The 19,251-nt window shown below is 39.5% G+C and overlaps 1 protein-coding gene across 4 annotated transcripts in view; it reads right to left on the bottom strand.

The window, feature by feature from the left end:
• The window catches only part of LOC306888630 (high affinity cAMP-specific and IBMX-insensitive 3',5'-cyclic phosphodiesterase 8A-like), a 42,389-nt gene that overhangs the window by 17,606 nt on the left and 5,532 nt on the right, over window positions 1-19,251 (bottom strand). For all 4 annotated transcript variants that reach the window (XR_013785762.1, XR_013785763.1, XM_079447069.1 and 1 more), the window contains exons 2-5: window positions 7,042-7,098; window positions 1,482-1,672; window positions 287-343; window positions 70-124 (exon numbers count right to left, since the gene is read on the bottom strand). Coding sequence is in view for 2 of the 4 variants with exons in the window: in XM_079447069.1 (XP_079303195.1) it covers window positions 70-124; window positions 287-343; window positions 1,482-1,672; window positions 7,042-7,098 (360 nt within the window). In the remaining 2 variants the exon portion in view is untranslated. The remainder of the gene's footprint in view (window positions 1-69; window positions 125-286; window positions 344-1,481; window positions 1,673-7,041; window positions 7,099-19,251) is intronic.

Genomic DNA, 19,251 nt, shown 5'->3' with positions numbered 1-19,251 from the left:
CACACTGTATTCTCAGTGTTTGTCACACTTACCTCACTTCTAAGGGCAGTCACACACACACTCACTCACCCTGTTAAATCCTGCTGATATCAGCGGCATCACAGTGGCTTCTTCACGATCCGGCCTTCAGAACAAAACACACCATTTAATAAAAACACATGATAACAGAAAGACACAGCTGCGGCCAAATGTGAGACAATATTTAACTACAATGAAGCATGTTAAAGTGACTCATGAGGACATCTGAACAGCTGTGTGAGAGAGAGAGAGAGATCTGGGCACAAACCTTTTCACCACAGCCACAATCACAGTGTTGTGAGAGCTGCTGATGGCTCGAATTGAGCTGAGAAAAAAAAAAAGAAATAAAATGAGGATTAGAAACAACACTTCAGCATTTCCTAGACACACAAACCTGAAACACAATGAATGTACAAAAAACATTTACATTTTCAAGCAGGCCATGTGAACACTGCATACAGTGGGATTCCAGTGGATGTAATTTCTTGTGGTTAAATTACACTTGAACTAATTGTTGTTGAATATACGGTACATTTATACCCGAGAACAGTACGAGCGGTCGAGAGTCAACTCAACACTGAAGTGCTGTTCGGTTAAAGTGGAAGTGAAGCAGTCAGTCAAGTTTACATTATTTAGTAAACTGATTTCCACTGATTAAAATATCTAACAAACACAATTAATGTAACCATTTTAAAGTGCCCCTATTATGGATTTTTGAAAATGAGCTTTCATGCAGTGTGTAATACAGCTCTAAGTGAATGAATACATCCTGCAAAGTTTTAAATCTGAAAGTGCACCGTGTATAAAGTTATTGTCTCTCAAAAGAAAGAGTTGACTCTGAATCATTGAAACGAGTCATTTTTAAAACGAATCCCAAGCAGTTCATGTTGATATCAGCATGAAACATTAGCATATTGCCGCCCACTTGTTGGTCTTTTCGTGTTGGTCTGAATGAAAATGCTAATTCATTTCTTGGCACTAGGTGCCGCTTTTGGAGCGTTAAAAATAGCGGTTTACCCGGTAACGCTGAACACAACGCTGCTCACAAACACTGCTTTAAATGAAACCGCAGGTTAGTGTCACGTAAAGGAGTCGTCGTTGAGCAAGTAAGGTAAAAAAATAAATGCATATTATAAGAAAATAAAAGTGTTTTTTGACCTTGCATGCATGTCAACCTGCTGTTAGGGACTCCCAAAACCAAAATATGAACCTTTCATAACCCATAATAGGGGCACTTTAAAGAAAAAATGATGTTTTGTTATAGCTTTTGACCGCAGCGTGTAACATCACGGGGTTAGTTTGACGCTTCTCAACATTACAACTGATCTGCACTTCAAATAAACCATATATTTCACAGTGCATGCAGCTTCATAGGATTTAAGGTCAGTGTCTTGATCGGTTTCCAGAACCTTCATCCTCTCTGTTCCTCTGCGGTGGAACGAGCCTCAAACTCCGATACGTACCGACAGAGCGCTTCAGCATCGAAGTATCTGGAATGTCTGTGGTCGATGATGATCAGATCGTGGTTCTTCTCCTGGAAACTCTCCAGCGCCGCTTCTGGCGATCGGGCCACATTACACCTGAAACCAGCGCGTTCACCCGCCCAGCAGAAGCTGTTACTCTGAGCATCGTCTTTGGCAAACACTAACAGTACCTGCAACACGCACACACACAGAGCCATCATCAGTGTGAGACAGTGCTGGCCAACACACACTCAGCCACAACAACAACCTCCATCAATAACAGGAACATAATATGAGCTGATTCCCTGGATCGGTTCAGAAGAATCACTCGCTCGAATTAAACACTGTGTTTGTGTGGATGGACAGCTCAGACGATCGGTGTGTGTTCTGAGGGAATGTGGGATCAGCCAGGAGGACAAAAACAGGAAAAGGAAATCACTGTTTCACTTTCCAACAGTAATTAAAGCTCTGCAACACTGGCACAACATCTCAGCACGAACCTCAACACTTACTGCTAACCTCGTGCTAACCCAACGCTAATGCTAACTAACCCAATGCCAATGCTAACTAGGGATGGGACAAAAAAAATTGTTTCACTTAACTATCGAAACGACATCAACAACAAAAAAACGTAATTCTTAATGTTTTTCTGATGCGAGACTTATTTTCAAAGGCGTGCATGAAAGCGGTTGACACTTCTGTCAGATGCAGTTTAAGTAAAGAGTGCCTGAGAGCGTCCCGATTCAGTATCTGCGGTCAGATGATGTTGACAGGCTTAAAGTCAGTGTCATTATTCTATCGTTATTTCTTTAACTTGTTACGAAATAAAAAGTCTCTCACCTCAGAAAAACACTTCACTAAAGAGCAGAAACTACGAGTGAGCAATGCGTGAAACTAAAGTACAGTACCGACAATCCCATAACTGTACTGTACTGCACTGCACTGCGTGAGTTAGCTGGGAAGGATTTGCATGAAGGTATGATATTCATTCTATTCAGGAGCAGTTTCCACATTTCATTAACACTTCATGTTAGTATTGTATATTCACCATGGTAACTATTGTTTCCATAACCCCAAAATACCATGTTATTTTCACTTTGTGTCATTGTGTGTGTGTTTAAATGAGTGTTGTGGCTCAAACCAACTTAACTGTATTAAGACAAACTAGTTTGGGACTGCTATTTAATAGCCTTACCTTTAGAGGCCGTTTATTCAGTATTAATCATATTCTTAACAGTCTTAGTTTTTGTGAAATAAATTTGCTTTGTTTTTGTTTTTAACAAATTATATATATAATATGGTAAGTGGGTCACGGCTTATACATTTTATTTAACACAGTCCAGTATTTAAAAGAATGGCTTTCGAGTTAAGTTTGATGTTAAAGAAAGCTTTCACAGACTCTGCATTTTATTTTATGGAACTAGTTTGATGGGCACTTTATTTACATTTATGCATTTAGCAGACGCTTTTATCCAAAGCGGCTTACATTGCATTCAAGTTACAGTTTCTACATTTGATCAGCTCTTGCTTTCCCTGGGAATCGAACCCATGACCTTGGCGTTGCTAGCGCCATGCTCTACCTAGCTACAGGAAAGCCATACTTTTTTTATTTCAAAAAGTATTTTTCTATTGGACTTTTTGTGGCTGTTTATGTTTACTGAAAATGTTTTTGTTATGTTTTTTTTTCTTATCGGATAAGAAGTTTATCCTACATAATTGTGCGCAAAAGTTTTTTGTATGCGCATTTTTTAGAACTTAGCGTTTCCATCAAGCATCTTTTTATGGGATATTCCAAAATGTGTAGAAAAATAGGTGGATGGAAACAGATATCAATGCTAACCCAACGCGAACACCAGAGGTGTTTTAACTACATTGTTCTAGAGTTCACTGGCTCGTAGAGTGTGGCTGTGAATTAACCAGTGGTGTGAAGTAACGAATTACAAATACTCACGTTACAGTAATTAAGTAGTTTTTATCAGTAATTGTACTTTTTTGAGTAGTTTAAAAATTGTGGACTTTTACTTTTACTTGAGTACATTTTAAGTGACGTATCGGTACTTTAATCCGCTATTTTCCTCCGTTTGTGGTCGTTACATGCTTATTTTATTTTTATCCATTAATATGATTGGATAGGGAGATAGTGTTTCGTGACTTTCGTCAAATCAAATTGTGCCTAGAAAACTTTATCCGCCAGCTGCTGTCTATCACGGCTGCTGGAAGTGCATTCCTCAAGCATCAATGCAGTCACATCTTCCTCTAATATGTTAAGGTAAATTTTGGACTTATGCTTACTAAATGATTTTGTATATGTATATGCTTGCCTCTCTACACGACCTGAAATGTGCTGTGAGGTTGCGGGTATTGCGTGCAGTGTTAACTCCCGCAAGTGCCACGTTCAGTAAATTCACTTAAGAGCCGCGCGATCTGCGCTGCTTCGTCTCTCGCGCATTCAGCTGCAGTCACTTGGATAAGTTTTTGCTTGTTGAACTTGTTGACTTTTGATGAGTTTGAGCGTGTGATGCGCTGTGAAAAAGTGTGTTGGAAACACTGTAAAACCATTTGCAATATTGTACTCAAATTGAGGACCAATCTGCACCTTATTGATGACCCGTGGCGTTAATACTGCATCTGTGTCAGCGCGTGATGTAATCAAACTGCAGCTCATTAATACACCTTTTTAATCTCTTTTTTTGTCCATTTTATTCAATCCGCCTTCATTTAGCATGTGCACTCGCGCATAAACAATTTTCAAGTTGAACACTTTTTGTTGCATTCAGTTGTGTATGCTGCTGATCACCGAGACCGCCGCGGCTCAGCAAGAGACCTGCGTTTGTGTTCTCTTTTGAAAAAGTTTCCCCAGAAATACTTTATTTAATGCATTTTTCCTTACAAATTGTTTTATCGACATAATTCGAGTAATGTATATGTGCATGTAATGTACACGATGCTGTAAGGATTACAGAACCTCAGACACTTTGAACTCCTGAGATGGACAACACACACACAGTGCATTAACATACAGACATCTGTCTCCACATCCCACTGAGAGAGAATACAAGAAAATGCCTCTCTCACATATGCATCAGTTCCTTTTCATCCCCCTCCTTCCCCCATCCTTCCCTTCACTCAGAATGGTCAATAGAAGAATGTAATATTCTACATTAATGCAAATGTTATTTACAGTCATGTTTGGTATCATTTGAATTGTCTCAGGGCGACTGTTACAATGGTCTCATTCTTATAAGAAGTAAACTAAAAGGTAATACAGATCCTAAGAGTTCAGAGATATTTTGCATACTATAGAGGGCGGTCAGTTCCCAGTGGTTTTCATGCAAATTACCTTCTGTCCCAAAAGGTGCCAACTTGGCTTGATCAAAGCAAATTCAAATTGTTAGTTCCTGTCTCGAGTTTGGGGGATGTTTATTCTGGTCTGAAGTACTTAAGGAGAATGTGGCAAAAGGATCGGGGCGATTCTGTAACCAGACGCCCGTAGTGTGGTGTCTCAATGCTCACACGATGTATTTCTATAAAGTCAGGTATGCATTCTTTACTCATAGATTTATCTTTGAGAATTCGATGTTTTGTATTGATATGATTTGATCTCTTTGAATTGCTGTGGAATTGACATGATACATACAGTATTTACCTGACTGATAATAAATTGTTACATTTGACCTTATTCTGTTTTACTCTGTAATTATTGACTCTAGTAGATTACGTTGCATCCTTGTTAAAGACATGAGCAACCGAATGAACGAGTAAATATAAAGTCAAGAGTTAACTAGAATAATCAAATATCAGAATAATAAATTAGAAATGGACAAGCAATCAACTTGTATTTCAAGTTAAATACGAGGTCATAAAGAAATGGAGTCAGATTAAATGATAAAATGGAGTCAGATTAAAGTTTAATTAAAATTGAAGAACTTTGCACATTTGGAAAGACCGAGCACGCAGGAAACCTTCATCCACCACCGGAAACCTTCCTTGGGCCGGATGGGTGGAGCCTTACAATGCCATCCTTCTAGAACAATGTGCATTTGTTAAAATTGTAACATAAATGATCAAGTTTAGTTTTTCTTATTTCTTTATTGCAAAACGCTAAAACTGGCTCCGTTTTGGAGAGACATGGGCTCTCATTTGAACCCATATCATGGTGTGTGATGCTGAACTATGAGTCTCTAATGGTGTTTGTATTTGCACTGTTCTAAACATTAATATTTTATGTGCAACAACAGCATGCTCTCAGTGGCCTTACACATGATTTTAAATCTATTTTTCAAACTTTATGATTTAAATGGGGATAATTGTACTGAGAATAACTTTCATCTTTTCTTCAACTGAATACTGTTTCCGTGCTGTTTTGATGTGTTTTAAAGAGTTGGCAGTCAAAATCAATCAAAACTGCTGGATTATAGATATTCTTCATTCTTTATGACAAACAAGATAATGTGAATTACTGAATGTACAACGTTTTTTAAAGGTGACCCTGGACCACAAAACCATAAGTGTCAATTTTTCAAAACTGAGATCTATACATCATCTACACAAAGCTGAGTAAATAATCTTTCCATTGATGTATGGTTTGTTATGATAGGACAATATTTGTCTGCGATACAACTATTAGAAAATCTGGAATCTGAGGGAGCAAAAAAATCTAAATATTGAGAAAATCTCCTTTAAAGTTGTTCAAATGAAGTTCTTAGCAATGCATATTACTAATCAAATGAAGTTTTGATATATTTACAGTAGGAAATTTACTAAATATCTTCATGGAACATGATCTTTACTTAATATCCTAATGATTTTTGTCATAAAAGAAGAATCAAAAATTTTGACCCATACAATGTATTTTTGGCTATTGCTACAGATATACCTCAGCGACTCAAGACTGGTTTTGTGCTCCAGGGTCACACATGTATAAATTGCAGTGTAGAGCAGTTATTATGACGGGGTAGAATCCACAGCTCAGTACTCACTACTCAATACTCATGAGTACTTTTAAATACTCTACTCTTTTACTCTTACTCAAGTAGTTTTTTGGACAAGTACTTTTACTCTACTCAAACTACATTTTTTGGAAGGTAATGGTACTTTTACTCGAGTATATATTTTCAGTACTCTTTCCACCACTGGAATTAACTCAACTGTGAGTCATGGAGTTTGGGATTTTAGGGCACTGTGTGATGCCTCCTGTCAAACCCCAGACTCCATGTGTTCCTGAGTTTCTACACATTACAGGCCTTTCGAATCATTCTGATGTGTCTGTGGAAGTGCAGCGGATTCACGGAGCGATAATTCACATCTTCTCATGGGAGCTCCAGAAATCTCAGGATACTGGAGTCGGGTCGGGTTCACTCAACCTTCCTAAATTTAGCTTCAAGGATTAATGAGCGATAATGAAACTCCCAATATAGAACACAGACTCATGCACACACACAATAATGAGCAGGAAGCCTGATATTCTGCATGTTCACACTCACAGTTTAGTGGATTTACTACAGAAACCCTTCTAAACATAACATATGAACACAGAGTATGAGTGCGGAAGAGCCAGTACCTGCAGCTGATCTTCATAGAGCTTCATTGGTCCAAACTGCACCTCCGTTAACGTGCTCTGAAACGACAGTCAAGAACAAACACACTCAGTGACCTGATCCGTGGATCACAGAGCTGATGAATGTGCAGCACATGATTCCAGCATCCTCACTGATGATGCTCAGTTACCATAGAGACCATCCCTCCACTGGACAGCATCCCAAAACAGACAACATGAGAAGGGAACGGAAACACACACACACACACACACACACACACACACACACACACACACACACTGCAGAGACATTTGATTTTTTTTTAGCATCTGATTTTTTGACATGAGACATCTAAAAGAACGGCTATTATTACAAAGTACATTCAAACTGATCACTGCCAAATTGACAGTTAACCCTCTGAGCCCGACAAACGCGAATACGCGTTTTGGGGCAGATTTTCCTGATGAGGCAGAAATGAGCTTGAATTACTCTGCCATTTTTGATCGTTCAGATAAGAGCAATACACCATTCGAATCTGTAAGGGGTCTTCTTTTATTTATATTCACTCATAATAACAACTAAACTTTGTGCGTTTGAAGAATAAAGAAAACAAACAGCGTGCGCTCTCGGTCTTCTCCGTCTCCGCGATCTGTTTTCAGAAATGCGTCACTAAAATGAAGTGTAACTCAGCGAATACTCAACACAGAAACATGAGAGTTATCTCTATAGAAAGCTTGAAGTGTCTTCTTTCAAATGAAGTACGTCATATCGAAAACAAATATTCTGTGATGAAGTAATCCGTATGAAACCAACACTATGTTCAGTCTGTCCCGTCTAACTCATTATTTTTAATGAGATCCCGCCCCCTCGCGTTCACATGCAAATAACCACGTGACCCGCGCGCGCGGAGCATAAACAAAGCGTCAGTGTCAGTGAGGAGTTCATCGCTGCTATACTGTTACTTTCTGGAAGAAGACGCACTGAGTAAAGGCTGGATTTCCCTCAAAATCGATCTGATGAGTAAGTAATATTTATGTTTTGCATTAGTTAACGTGTTATTGTGACATAAACTTGAACACATTACTAGTTGGGTTGTTCCCAAACTACAACACGATAAATGCTACGCATCTAAGAATGTTTAGACCATGTTTATTATTAATAATCTGTTCACAAATATATTTTAATAACGTGCTAAACAATAACAATTAGTTCTCAGATATAAAATATATGTTTTATAGTACGAAGTATATCCTTTTATAGTACAGAGTCTATGACTGCAGAATCATATCTTTTATACTATAAAATCATACATGATGTTCAGGATGACTATAATTCCTGACTAAAATGTTTGAAATCCAGTAAAACATTGTGAATATGATGGGCAATTCATTGTATTTAAATTTCTTACGGCGCGAGTATAAAACAATAAAAGTAATATGAGAGTACACTGTAACATGATGAATGCTACGAGTCTAAGTATGTTTAGAACATGTTTATGATTAATAGCCTACTCTGTTCAAAAATAGATTTTAATAACGTGCTAAACAATAATAATTAGTTTCTCAGATATAAAATGTTTTTTTTTTTTACGATAATACAAAGCATGAATGAGTCTATGACTACAAAACCTATATATATATATATATATATAGATAGATAGATAGATAGATAGATGCTCCTGATATAAACATGCTCACAAATGTTTTTTCTCTTTTTTTGGTTGTTTGTATTTTATTGAATCAGACACCTGCACCACAGATGATGAATCCTGCTGACTTACAGTCTCTTCAAACTGTTTTCCTCTGAGAGCGCTGCACTAACATCAGAAGTTCAACTTCAACAGAAGAATCTGTTGCAGGAACGAGTCAAAGTCTGTTCACATCTCTGTGGTTAGATCAGTGCACAATAATGTGTCTTTGACCTTCATTATGTATGTTTTGATTATACTGTGTTGTAAATAAAATACAAATCATTTAAGAAACCCATTTTTTCAGTCTCCTCACACTCTCTTATCTGTCTCAGTCACAGTCACACTGATGGGCCATTAGCAGCTTTAGGGGAGGGCCCTTTGTCTCTCAGGTGAGAACCACTTAATATTCAAGCCCATTACCACTCCCTCGCATATTGGATTTCGAACACAAAACATGTCTTTAAAAATTTAAATCAATGTATTGTTTTCTGTGAGCAAATAAACAAGATGATTTTCACATAATTGTGAAGTAAATATTCTAGCCTGCAAGATCTGGTTCTCAAAAGTCTTGTGATCAGTTGTTCTGTATGTGTTTTATGGTCTTATTTCAGTGACTTCAAAATGTTAGTTTTTCACTAACCACGCATAAACGTTGTTTTCTCAAAAACACAATCATGTACATAAATGCTGCTAACATATTATTGTAGCCCAGTTTGTGCTGTTTACAGTGTTATTAGACTTTAGCCATTTATATTTTTATAAGCAACTGAAAAAAGCACAAATGTCAGGGCATGTCGAAAGTTCTCCAGGCCCCCAAAACACCCTCAGGGCCCAGAGGGTTAAAGAAAGCAACCTAGACACAATCCGTGATCATTTACTGCTTTTTACTAGGGATGCACGATTATTGGATTTTTGGCCGATATCCGATATTTTTCAAATCATTTTGGCCGATAACGATATATTTCCTTTTGTTTGGAAACAACCCCAAGTCTCTCCTGTGCAGAAATTATAAGCAAAATATTTTTAATTTTGGTTAGTTTTTAGCAAGAACTTATTTGTTAGAATTAAATAAACAATAGTGAAAGTTTTTTGACAGTAAATTGAAACTTTTTGAAAATAACTATAAACTATATCGCTATCATTTTTTTCCCCAGAAAGATGCAGTGTTAACCCTAACATTTAATTTTATTTATAAGATTTAACATTTGTAGATGGTCTACAGCAAAAGAGTTGTAAAAATTCTGAAAATTGTTTAGAGCTTATGATTTGTTTAAAAAAATAAAACATTACATATTAATGAATAAATCAGTATATATAAAATTATTTAATTTACAAGTGTCATGTTTGATTTGTCATGCAAGCTATAGCTTTTGACCTTTAAATCAAAACACTAATTTTATGACATCAATTACTGCTTTATTTAATCAGAAACAGTCTAAATGTTACTTGTGTAGGCCATTTTACTTTTAATTTAATTAGAAGTAGGCCAAGCGCCCCCTACGGCATTAAAACTCCTTACCGAATGGGCGCCAGGACCCGGGGGAGGCTATTACTGTTGACTCTCACACACCGAACGCGTCATTCTGTACATGCTTTCACAGATTAAATGCAGCGATCCAAAAGAGTAAATCTAATCATCATTCAGACAAAACTTTGCTTCAAGAATGAGCCACACTGCTGACGTGATCTAATCGCTAGCACACCCTGAGCACATGTGAGTTCATGTATTCCTCTTATCGGCAAGACATATCGGCATAATGTGTCATATCAGGCTGATGCCGATATTTACATTTAAAGCCGTTATCGGCCGATTCCGATATCAGTCCGATAATATTGTGCATCCCTAGAAAATAGGGAGTGAAAGTGGTTTACTGTCTATGCAAAACTTTCATAATATACACACATTTCACATCATCATCCACTTCACCCAACAAACACCAGTCCCAAGTTTCAGAAATATATAAGTATAATGAGAAAAATCTGTGAATAAAATGAATCTTCCTGAAAACTCATTTACAGCTACGTGAATTACGTGATCTCAGGACTTATTAGCAAAACTGCAAATGAGATTAATTGGCCAAAACGAGTTCAGTTATAGTGTTGTACACACACTCCTGCTGCTCAGAATCACAGTCATCTGGAACAAACCTCACATTAAACTGATTCATGTTGTTACATATTATTATGATAGAGTGCATTATCTAATACAGTGTCATCAGTTTGACTACACAAAAAGGAACACAAATGTTCGGATGTTTTCACGTGGCTGCGATCAGGTGCACAAACTAATGTGAAAATACAAACACTGTCATGAATCTGAACATCATCAGAATGACTTTACGGGTGATTTACAGAAATTAGTGTGTTTATTAGACGCGACAGACAGAATCAAATCAGCTGTCAATTCATTACATAACACACACACACTTTCAGTGGAGTTACACAAAGACCTGTGTGTGTGTGTGTGTGCTGCTCATGGACAGTGACACTGTGGCCTCGTTTATAATGAGATTAGTAAACCACCATCAGCTCGCACACATCTCACGCAAGCGCTCCAGCTGAAGCTCGTCTGATAGGAAGAACTTCCTTTGTTAACTTTTATTCCTTTCATTCAGCTGCTGCAATGCTATTGGCCGAGCTAATGTTAGATCCGCCCCCTTTTCCAGTGCAAACATTGGCAGAGACAGAGCTTAAAGAGCTCCACTCTCACATTCATTCCCGCTTTCATCCAGACTCTGATCAGTGATTTCTTCAGCCGTTGAGCTCATGACAGGATCTGCGTCGTGCAGCTGGTTAGTTGGTCGGTCAGTTAGTTAGTGACCACTTAAAGAGCAAACTAAAAGTGTGACGGTGAGCAGCAGGTCTGCAGAGAGCTTCTCAAACCCTGAAGCGTCTCACAGATCCTCGCTCATCTGCACGCGTGAAAACCTCAAACGTCACCCGACAGATCCATGAAACCAGCAGAGAAACGGCACACACTCAGTGACACGGACCTACACACTGCATCCTGTCTGCTCACACACACACACACACACACACACACACACACTGCAGCAGTGGCTTCCCACTGAAGTGAATAACAGGAAAGTGGATGACATTGTTGAGAGGGCAGACGTCAGCGTGAGAGATATTGAGGGCAAACTGCTTCCTCACGGCTCACTTCAGGGAGCAGCGCTGGGGAGGAGACGCGCGCACACGCACACACACACACACACACACACACACACACACTACAGGTACGGAGAGCCGCTCACACCTCAGGTGTCTCCTGACAGTCATGTGTGGAAAAACACTTCTTCTGTTCTGCAGGGAATAATGCGACAGCAAACAATATCTGATAACACACCAGAGTTTACCAACATAACCAGACTAAACGAGCTCAGAGACACAAACACTGCGCCGGGGTTCGTTTCACTTGTTTACAGGTACAGTCAACTTGGAGTTCAAGTTACTGCAGGTCAGTTTAAGGTTTGGGTTAGTTAGGTTAAAACTTAATTAATAGCTTTAATCGTTACAGTTCAGGTTAGCTATAGTCCGCTGCATTACATGTTTAGGCTGAGCTCACTGAACACAAACGGCTCGTCCCGTTCAATCATGAGCTGCGCACACACACACACACACACACACACACACACACCTCACTCACACACACACACACACACACACTGGAAACATGACGGCAGCAACAGCTGCAAGACACAGGAGACTTTGGAGATAGGGATGTAACGATTCACTCAACTCATGATTCGATTCATGATTTTTTTTAATGAGATTAAAGACAAATTATAAATGAAATGTCCTTTTATTATTTCTTGGACAAAATGCTGCACGTTTCTTTGTGAAATTGAAATATAACACTCTAATAATATAGCTATTAATATCGAACTTGCTTGCATATTATTGCTCTTTTGATTGCTTCTATTCTCCTCATTTCTAAGCCGCTTTGGATAAAAGCATCTGCCAAACAACAAAATGTAAATATAATGTAAATGTAAATAATAAAACCAAATTAAATAAATAACACAAATAAAAGAAATCTCTTCATATAAACAAAATAAGGCTTTTTCTGTGCTCTTTCCATTTAAAATTAGAAGCAACCACTGCATTTCAATCATGATTCAAACAAAGATGCTGCATACATGCTACATGAGCAGTTTATAGTCTAAATTAGACTGTATCATTTTGCAATTTGAAGCAAAAACAGAATGGTCTGACTTCAGTTTTGTGAAACCATACATAGAAAAATATCTGCATGAAACAGAAACCGCAGACGAGCTGAATTATGCAGATTCAGTCTCTGGTTTCACTGTAAACAAAGCAATGCTGCTCTTATCAACTTTAACCCTAAAAAAAGAGACATCAGAAAATTCATTTATTTCTATTTTCCATCTTATTGAGACAAATAATACAACTTGATTTTTTTTTTTTCAAAATATGACTTTTAATTTTGATTTTAATGTTTATTTCACTGGTTTCTCTGAAAACAGAACACGTTTATCAATGCTTGTAATTCCTGAACGCTCTGGAATACAGACCTCTTTTTAAAGAAGATTCAGCAGATTATTGCTGAAGTGAAAGCATTTAAAAAAAAAAAAAAAGTAAAAAAAAAGTTACATAAGTTTAAATTAACAATAAAGATAATGTAGTATACTATTTTTACTTTATTTTATATAAAATAAGTATTTTATAAAATATGTTGAACTCTAAAATTTCTATGAAATGAAAGCCATATGTCGAACCAAGCTGTGTTCCAATTTTGAAGTTGATATCACAACAATTGTGGTTCCTGTGAGATTTAGTTTGGGCACTATACCAGAAATAACCTCTGGGTTACACAAACTCTGTCACAAATCAATCCTTTTCTGTCACAATATCACTTCTATTACAAAACAGTTACCAAATATGGAACCTTGACTGTCAGACCTTTCCAACGATATGTGTTTTGTCAAGATTACAAAAAGATCTGATTTTCTAAAACAAAAGCCACAAAATCTCAGAGTCTATATATGTTTTTATATTTTGATTTATCCCCTAAAAGAGCGACGTATCCCCTGAGATACAAACATTTAGAGACAGATTACAAAAAATGTAAGCATTTAATTCATAAAATTTCAGCGTAAACCTAATAAGCTAATGCTGAATAACAGCTTTTTCAACAGGTAATCATGTGTAAATATGAACTAGACCAACTCTTATCAGACGGTGAGTAGAGTTCCCACTACAGCCGGCCATGCAGTTTTAAATGCTTCCTGTGAGCGAAGAAAATTATGTAGAAACAAAAGTCACCTCATCTAAATATTCACAACAAACACCCTTTCAAAATGAAACCAAGAAATAAGACCTACACTTCCACTGCTTCTCCCCACAGCCTCTCAAATGTTTGTATCCAACAGGATACGTTGCCAGTTTTAGGGTTAATATGCATCGTTCAGAGGCAAGATGAAAAGAAAAAATACCATCTAAACTTCTAAAGACAGTAAGTTCCCCTCAGATATACTTTCAAATAAACTCCTGCCTCTAATTATACCGCGATTTGTTTAGCATCTCAACCGATTTCAATCGTCACATATTTGAACACATTTTCAACCGGCTTGCAGTTAATCTTTACATCCCTATTTGGAGACACTTAAACACAACAAATGTGTGTGTGTGTGTGTGTGTGTGTTTGTGTAGGGAAAAAAAAGTATGAGTGAATGTGTGTGAGCAGTGATGAAGGTCCTCCTCCTCCTCATTCAGTGAACGCTCACTCTCACTCTCTCCAGGTATTTTTGTCCTGATCCAGATTAGCACTCAATCCTGCTAAAGCCAAGCCGCTCTCAGCTCCACTGACACACGCGACACTGCATCGCTCTCTCTCTCTGACACACACACACACATTCACTCGCTCGCTCACTGACACACACACACTCGCTCACTGACACACTCGCTCGCTCACTGACACACACGCTCGCTCACTGACACTCGCTCACAGACAAACTCGCTCACAGACACACTCGCTCACAGACACACTCGCTCACAGACACACTCGCTCACAGACACACTCGCTCACGCTCACAGACACGCTCGCTCACTCGCTGACACGCTCAGACACGCTCAGACACGCTCGCTCGCTGACACACTCGCTGACACGCTCGCTCGCTGACACACTCGCTGACACGCTCGCTCGCTCACACACTCGCTCGCGCACGCTCGCTCGCTCGCTGGCTCACACGCTCGCTCGCTGGCTCGCTCGCTCGCTGACACACTCGCTGACACGCTCGCTCGCTCACACACTCGCTCGCGCACGCTCGCTCGCTCGCTCGCTGACACGCTCGCTGACACGCTCGCTCGCTCGCTGACACGCTCGCTCGCTCGCTCGCTGACACGCTCGCTGACACGCTCGCTGACACGCTCGCTGACACGCTCGCTCGCTCGCTGACACGCTCGCTCGCTCGCTCGCTGACACGCTCGCTCGCTCGCTCGCTGACACGCTCGCTCGCTCGCTGACACACTCGCTCGCTCGCTGACACACTCGCTCGCTCGCTGACACACTCGCTCGCTCGCTCGCTGACACACTCAGACACGCTCGCTCGCTGACACACTCGCTGACACGCTCGCTGACACACTCGCTCACTCGCTCGCTGACACACTCAGACACGCTCGCTCGCTCACACACTCGCTCACACACTCACTCACTCACTCACTCGCTGACTCGCTGACACACTCGCTGACTCGCTGACACACTCGCTGACACACTCGCTGACACACTCACTCACTCGCTGACACACTCAGACACACACGCTCGCTCGCTCACACTCTCGCTCACCTCGCTCACTCCCTGACACACTCGCTCACTCACTGACACACTCGCTCACTCACTGACACACTCGCTCACTCACTCACTCACTCACTCACTCACTCTCACACACACACACACACACACACACACACACTCCAGCAGCTCACTGTGTGGAACTCTGGATGAGCACGAGCAGCTGATTCTCTATGAACACTGGTGGGACAAACAGACAGAAGAGACATGGTCAGTCAGAGGAAACCCTGGTGATGAGGGACACAGTGAGATGCACAACAGGGCCGATACACACTCATGACTGAAACACATGTTCAGCATCTCTGTGTGAATGAGCGACACACTACACACACCAAAATAAAAGCTCGGTTTAACCTGGAGAAATTGTGATGGAAATAAATGACTGTTTTTAAATTTCTAAAGCATTAACAATAATAATTCATTAAAAATATTTAAGGCATGTCACACATGAGATTTTGTTCATCTGTTTTAATGTCTGCAGTAAATCTCTGTTGTACGGAACTATGTTTGACAAACTGTTATAAAAGACTTTGAGTAGCACTTAATTTTAGTCCTGTTCTGCATGTACACACTATACTGTACTCATAATAATTACAATAGCTGAGTAATAACTAGGTACTAACCCTGAACCTACCCCTAAATCTAACCTTAACCTGTGCACTTACCTTATATTACCCAGTACTTCCTTAAGTACATGTAAGTGCACAGAACTAAATTAAGTGCAACCTGAATCTGTCATGAAGGAATCATCATATTTTCATTTGATTAGACATGTTGTTTTTATCATTAAAGTCTTATTAAAATCATTAAAATAGAATTCTAAAAATAAAAACCGCAGAATTTGGAAAAAAAATACAATAGGGTTTTGGGGAAATATAAACGTAGTACACAGTAATAGTAAAAGATACTCTCAGGTAAATGTATTATACCCAAAATGATACTCCGGAAACAAACAGTAGCAGCGCAAGAAACGCAGCGGCATCTGACTACAGCGAACACACACGTGTGTGAGCCACAGGGGCTGCTGGGAATGATGATGATGCCCCCCCCCCCCCAGGAAGAACAGTTAACATTGTCAGCTTGGCTCGTCCCTGTGCTGCGCAACTTCCTGTCTGTGCCGTTCAGATCAGCACAAACTAGACGTCAGTCACACACACAAGCATCTGTCAATCATCTGATGACAACACACACATCCAAAGAGGGGCTTCACACTGACATCTACTGAGACAAGAGTCAAACACAAAACCACCACTGCATGTTTACAATGAAATACACACACAGATCAAGATGGATTTGACTTTCAATCATCCACAAACTTTGTCCCTTAAGTAACACTCTCACACACTCTGGCTGAATCCGGTATTGAGGGTTACAGATGCAGAACAGTGGAGCCTCAGCCAAGGCCAGATAAACCACTAATCCTATATCAGCACCGCACACACACACAAACATGCACGCACACACACACACGCACAAATACAATAATACACAAAGAGGAATGTGTTGTGAGACATGAGAAAACCATCATCAGAACTTGTACTTGAGTCTTATCATGGACAGAAAGTCACACAGATGCTGCCGCGCCCTTGATTAACACACACACACACACACACACACACACACACACTCCCATCAGAACAGCTGATTGATGAATGAGTAATGAATCAGCAGCAGCATCTCTGTTCAGACGGTGTGTGTATTAAAGCACAGTAAATCTGCATGAACCTGCTGTGTCCTGTGAGCGTTATCATTAGCAGCAGCATCACTATTATTAGCACCAAACATACTGCTACCTAAACGGTCACATATGGATCGTCATCTTTGAACTTTAAACTACGAGGACGGAGAATTCTCTTCTAAACATGTATTTGAATCAGCAGCTGCATTCGTTTTGGAAGATTCTGATATTAGAATAGAACATGTTCATGTAGCAGCGTGTACAGTAAACTGTCAATGTATTGTCTGTTATCTGAATCTACAGTGCCCTCCAAAAGTATTGGAACAGTAAGGCCAATTCCTTTATTTTTCTGGGGTCGACAATATAAATGGCCCGGACGTACTTTTAAAACCGTCAGGGCCACCAGATCGCTCCAACCACTAGCCCGGTGGGGCCAGTAAAAATAATGCCTCGATTAAAAAAAGTCTAATTTCACATTAATTACCTGTGGTTCTGTGTTTTGATTTCTGTTTAATCGTCTCGGTAACCACCGCTAACACGTTACGTGATCCCGACAGCCTTACAGATGCGCTCCGTCTGCACCGCCGTGCTCGCTCCCGCGGTTACGCGCGCAAACTGCACACTGCTCAGCACCTACCTATAGCTACTATTAAGCTAGGCTACATGTTTCTGAAACCCCCATCGCCCGGCCAAACGCCGGGTAAAAAAAGAGAAGGCAAGGAAGAGAAAATCACCAGAGGAATTGAGGGAAAGCGAAAGGGAATACGAAAAGAAAAGGCAGAGAAAGTTTCAGCCCCAGTGGCGAGACCGCTGGAATTAGCTGGGCTTAGGGGTGTGCGATAGGACGATGTTTGATGGTGGATGATAAAAATGTCTCCACGATCTGCTTTTGAAGAAATATGGTAGTATCGTGCTACAGCACACATTATATCAAATACAGTTCTGGTGCCTCCGTCTCTATATACTGTACAACACCACATATAGTTACTCAGACAGGACACTGCACTTATTCACGATCACTAAAGTACATTATTTGCACACAAGCCTTGCTGGTTAAATGTTTAATTCGCGCGCTGGTCTGACGTGCGCTTGTTCTGAGCGCATACACCTGAAGCACGCACTAAAAACAGCGCCTGATTACTCAACTAACTTATCTTTTGCGCTAATACTGTCAAAACACACAAGGTTTACATACAGACTCAGTTGGTTATCTCTAAAATGAAAGTAAATAGTTAAGAGAGAAACGGATGCGTGTCTGTATATTAGATGCGTGCAGCTCTTAAAGGGACAGGACACTAAACGTGCTGTCGACTGTCATTAAAGGGATAGTTCACACTAAAATTACATTTCTGTCATTATTTACTCACATGTTGTCCCAAACCTCTATTAATTTCTTGTGCTGAACCCAAAATAAGGTATTTTGAAGAATGAGGTTAACCAAACAGTTGCTGGTCCACATTGACTTTGATAGAAAGAACAATCCTGTGGAAGTCACTGAGGACCAGCAACTGATTGGTTTTCCACCTTCTTCAAAATAGCATTTATGTTCAGCAGAAGAAAGAAACTCATTCAGGTTTAAAACAACTTTTGAGTAAATGATGGTATAAAAATAAAACATTATGACAGAATTGACAGATGACAGAATATTTATTTTTGGGGGAACTATTTATTTAACGTTAACAAAACAACAAAACAGAGAAAACTCACTCACTATTCTTGACTGAAAATCTTTAATACAGTTGCTTTAGGAATCAGTCTATCTAGTGTTTTATTTTTATATTTGTTCATTCAATTTCATTGAATGCTCTGCTAAATACTAGTGATCGACCGATATTGATTTTTTATAACCGATACCGATACCAATTATTTGCATGTCTATGTGCCCGATAACCGATATGCAGAACCGATATTTATTTACTGTTATAAAGTAAATAAATGACTGCGTGAAGTAAGTCCATACTTCACTTTGGTTTTTCCTCCTTTCAGTCATTTTAACAAAAAATGTTTTGAGAATTAGCAGTCTTTCATGCAGGGCTCTAGACTCATTCTTCCCA

This window comes from Barbus barbus, assembly GCF_936440315.1.
Source record: "Barbus barbus genome assembly, chromosome: 22".
In the NCBI taxonomy this organism is placed as follows: domain Eukaryota; kingdom Metazoa; phylum Chordata; class Actinopteri; order Cypriniformes; family Cyprinidae; genus Barbus; species Barbus barbus.
This window is presented reverse-complemented; position numbering and strand designations above follow the sequence as displayed.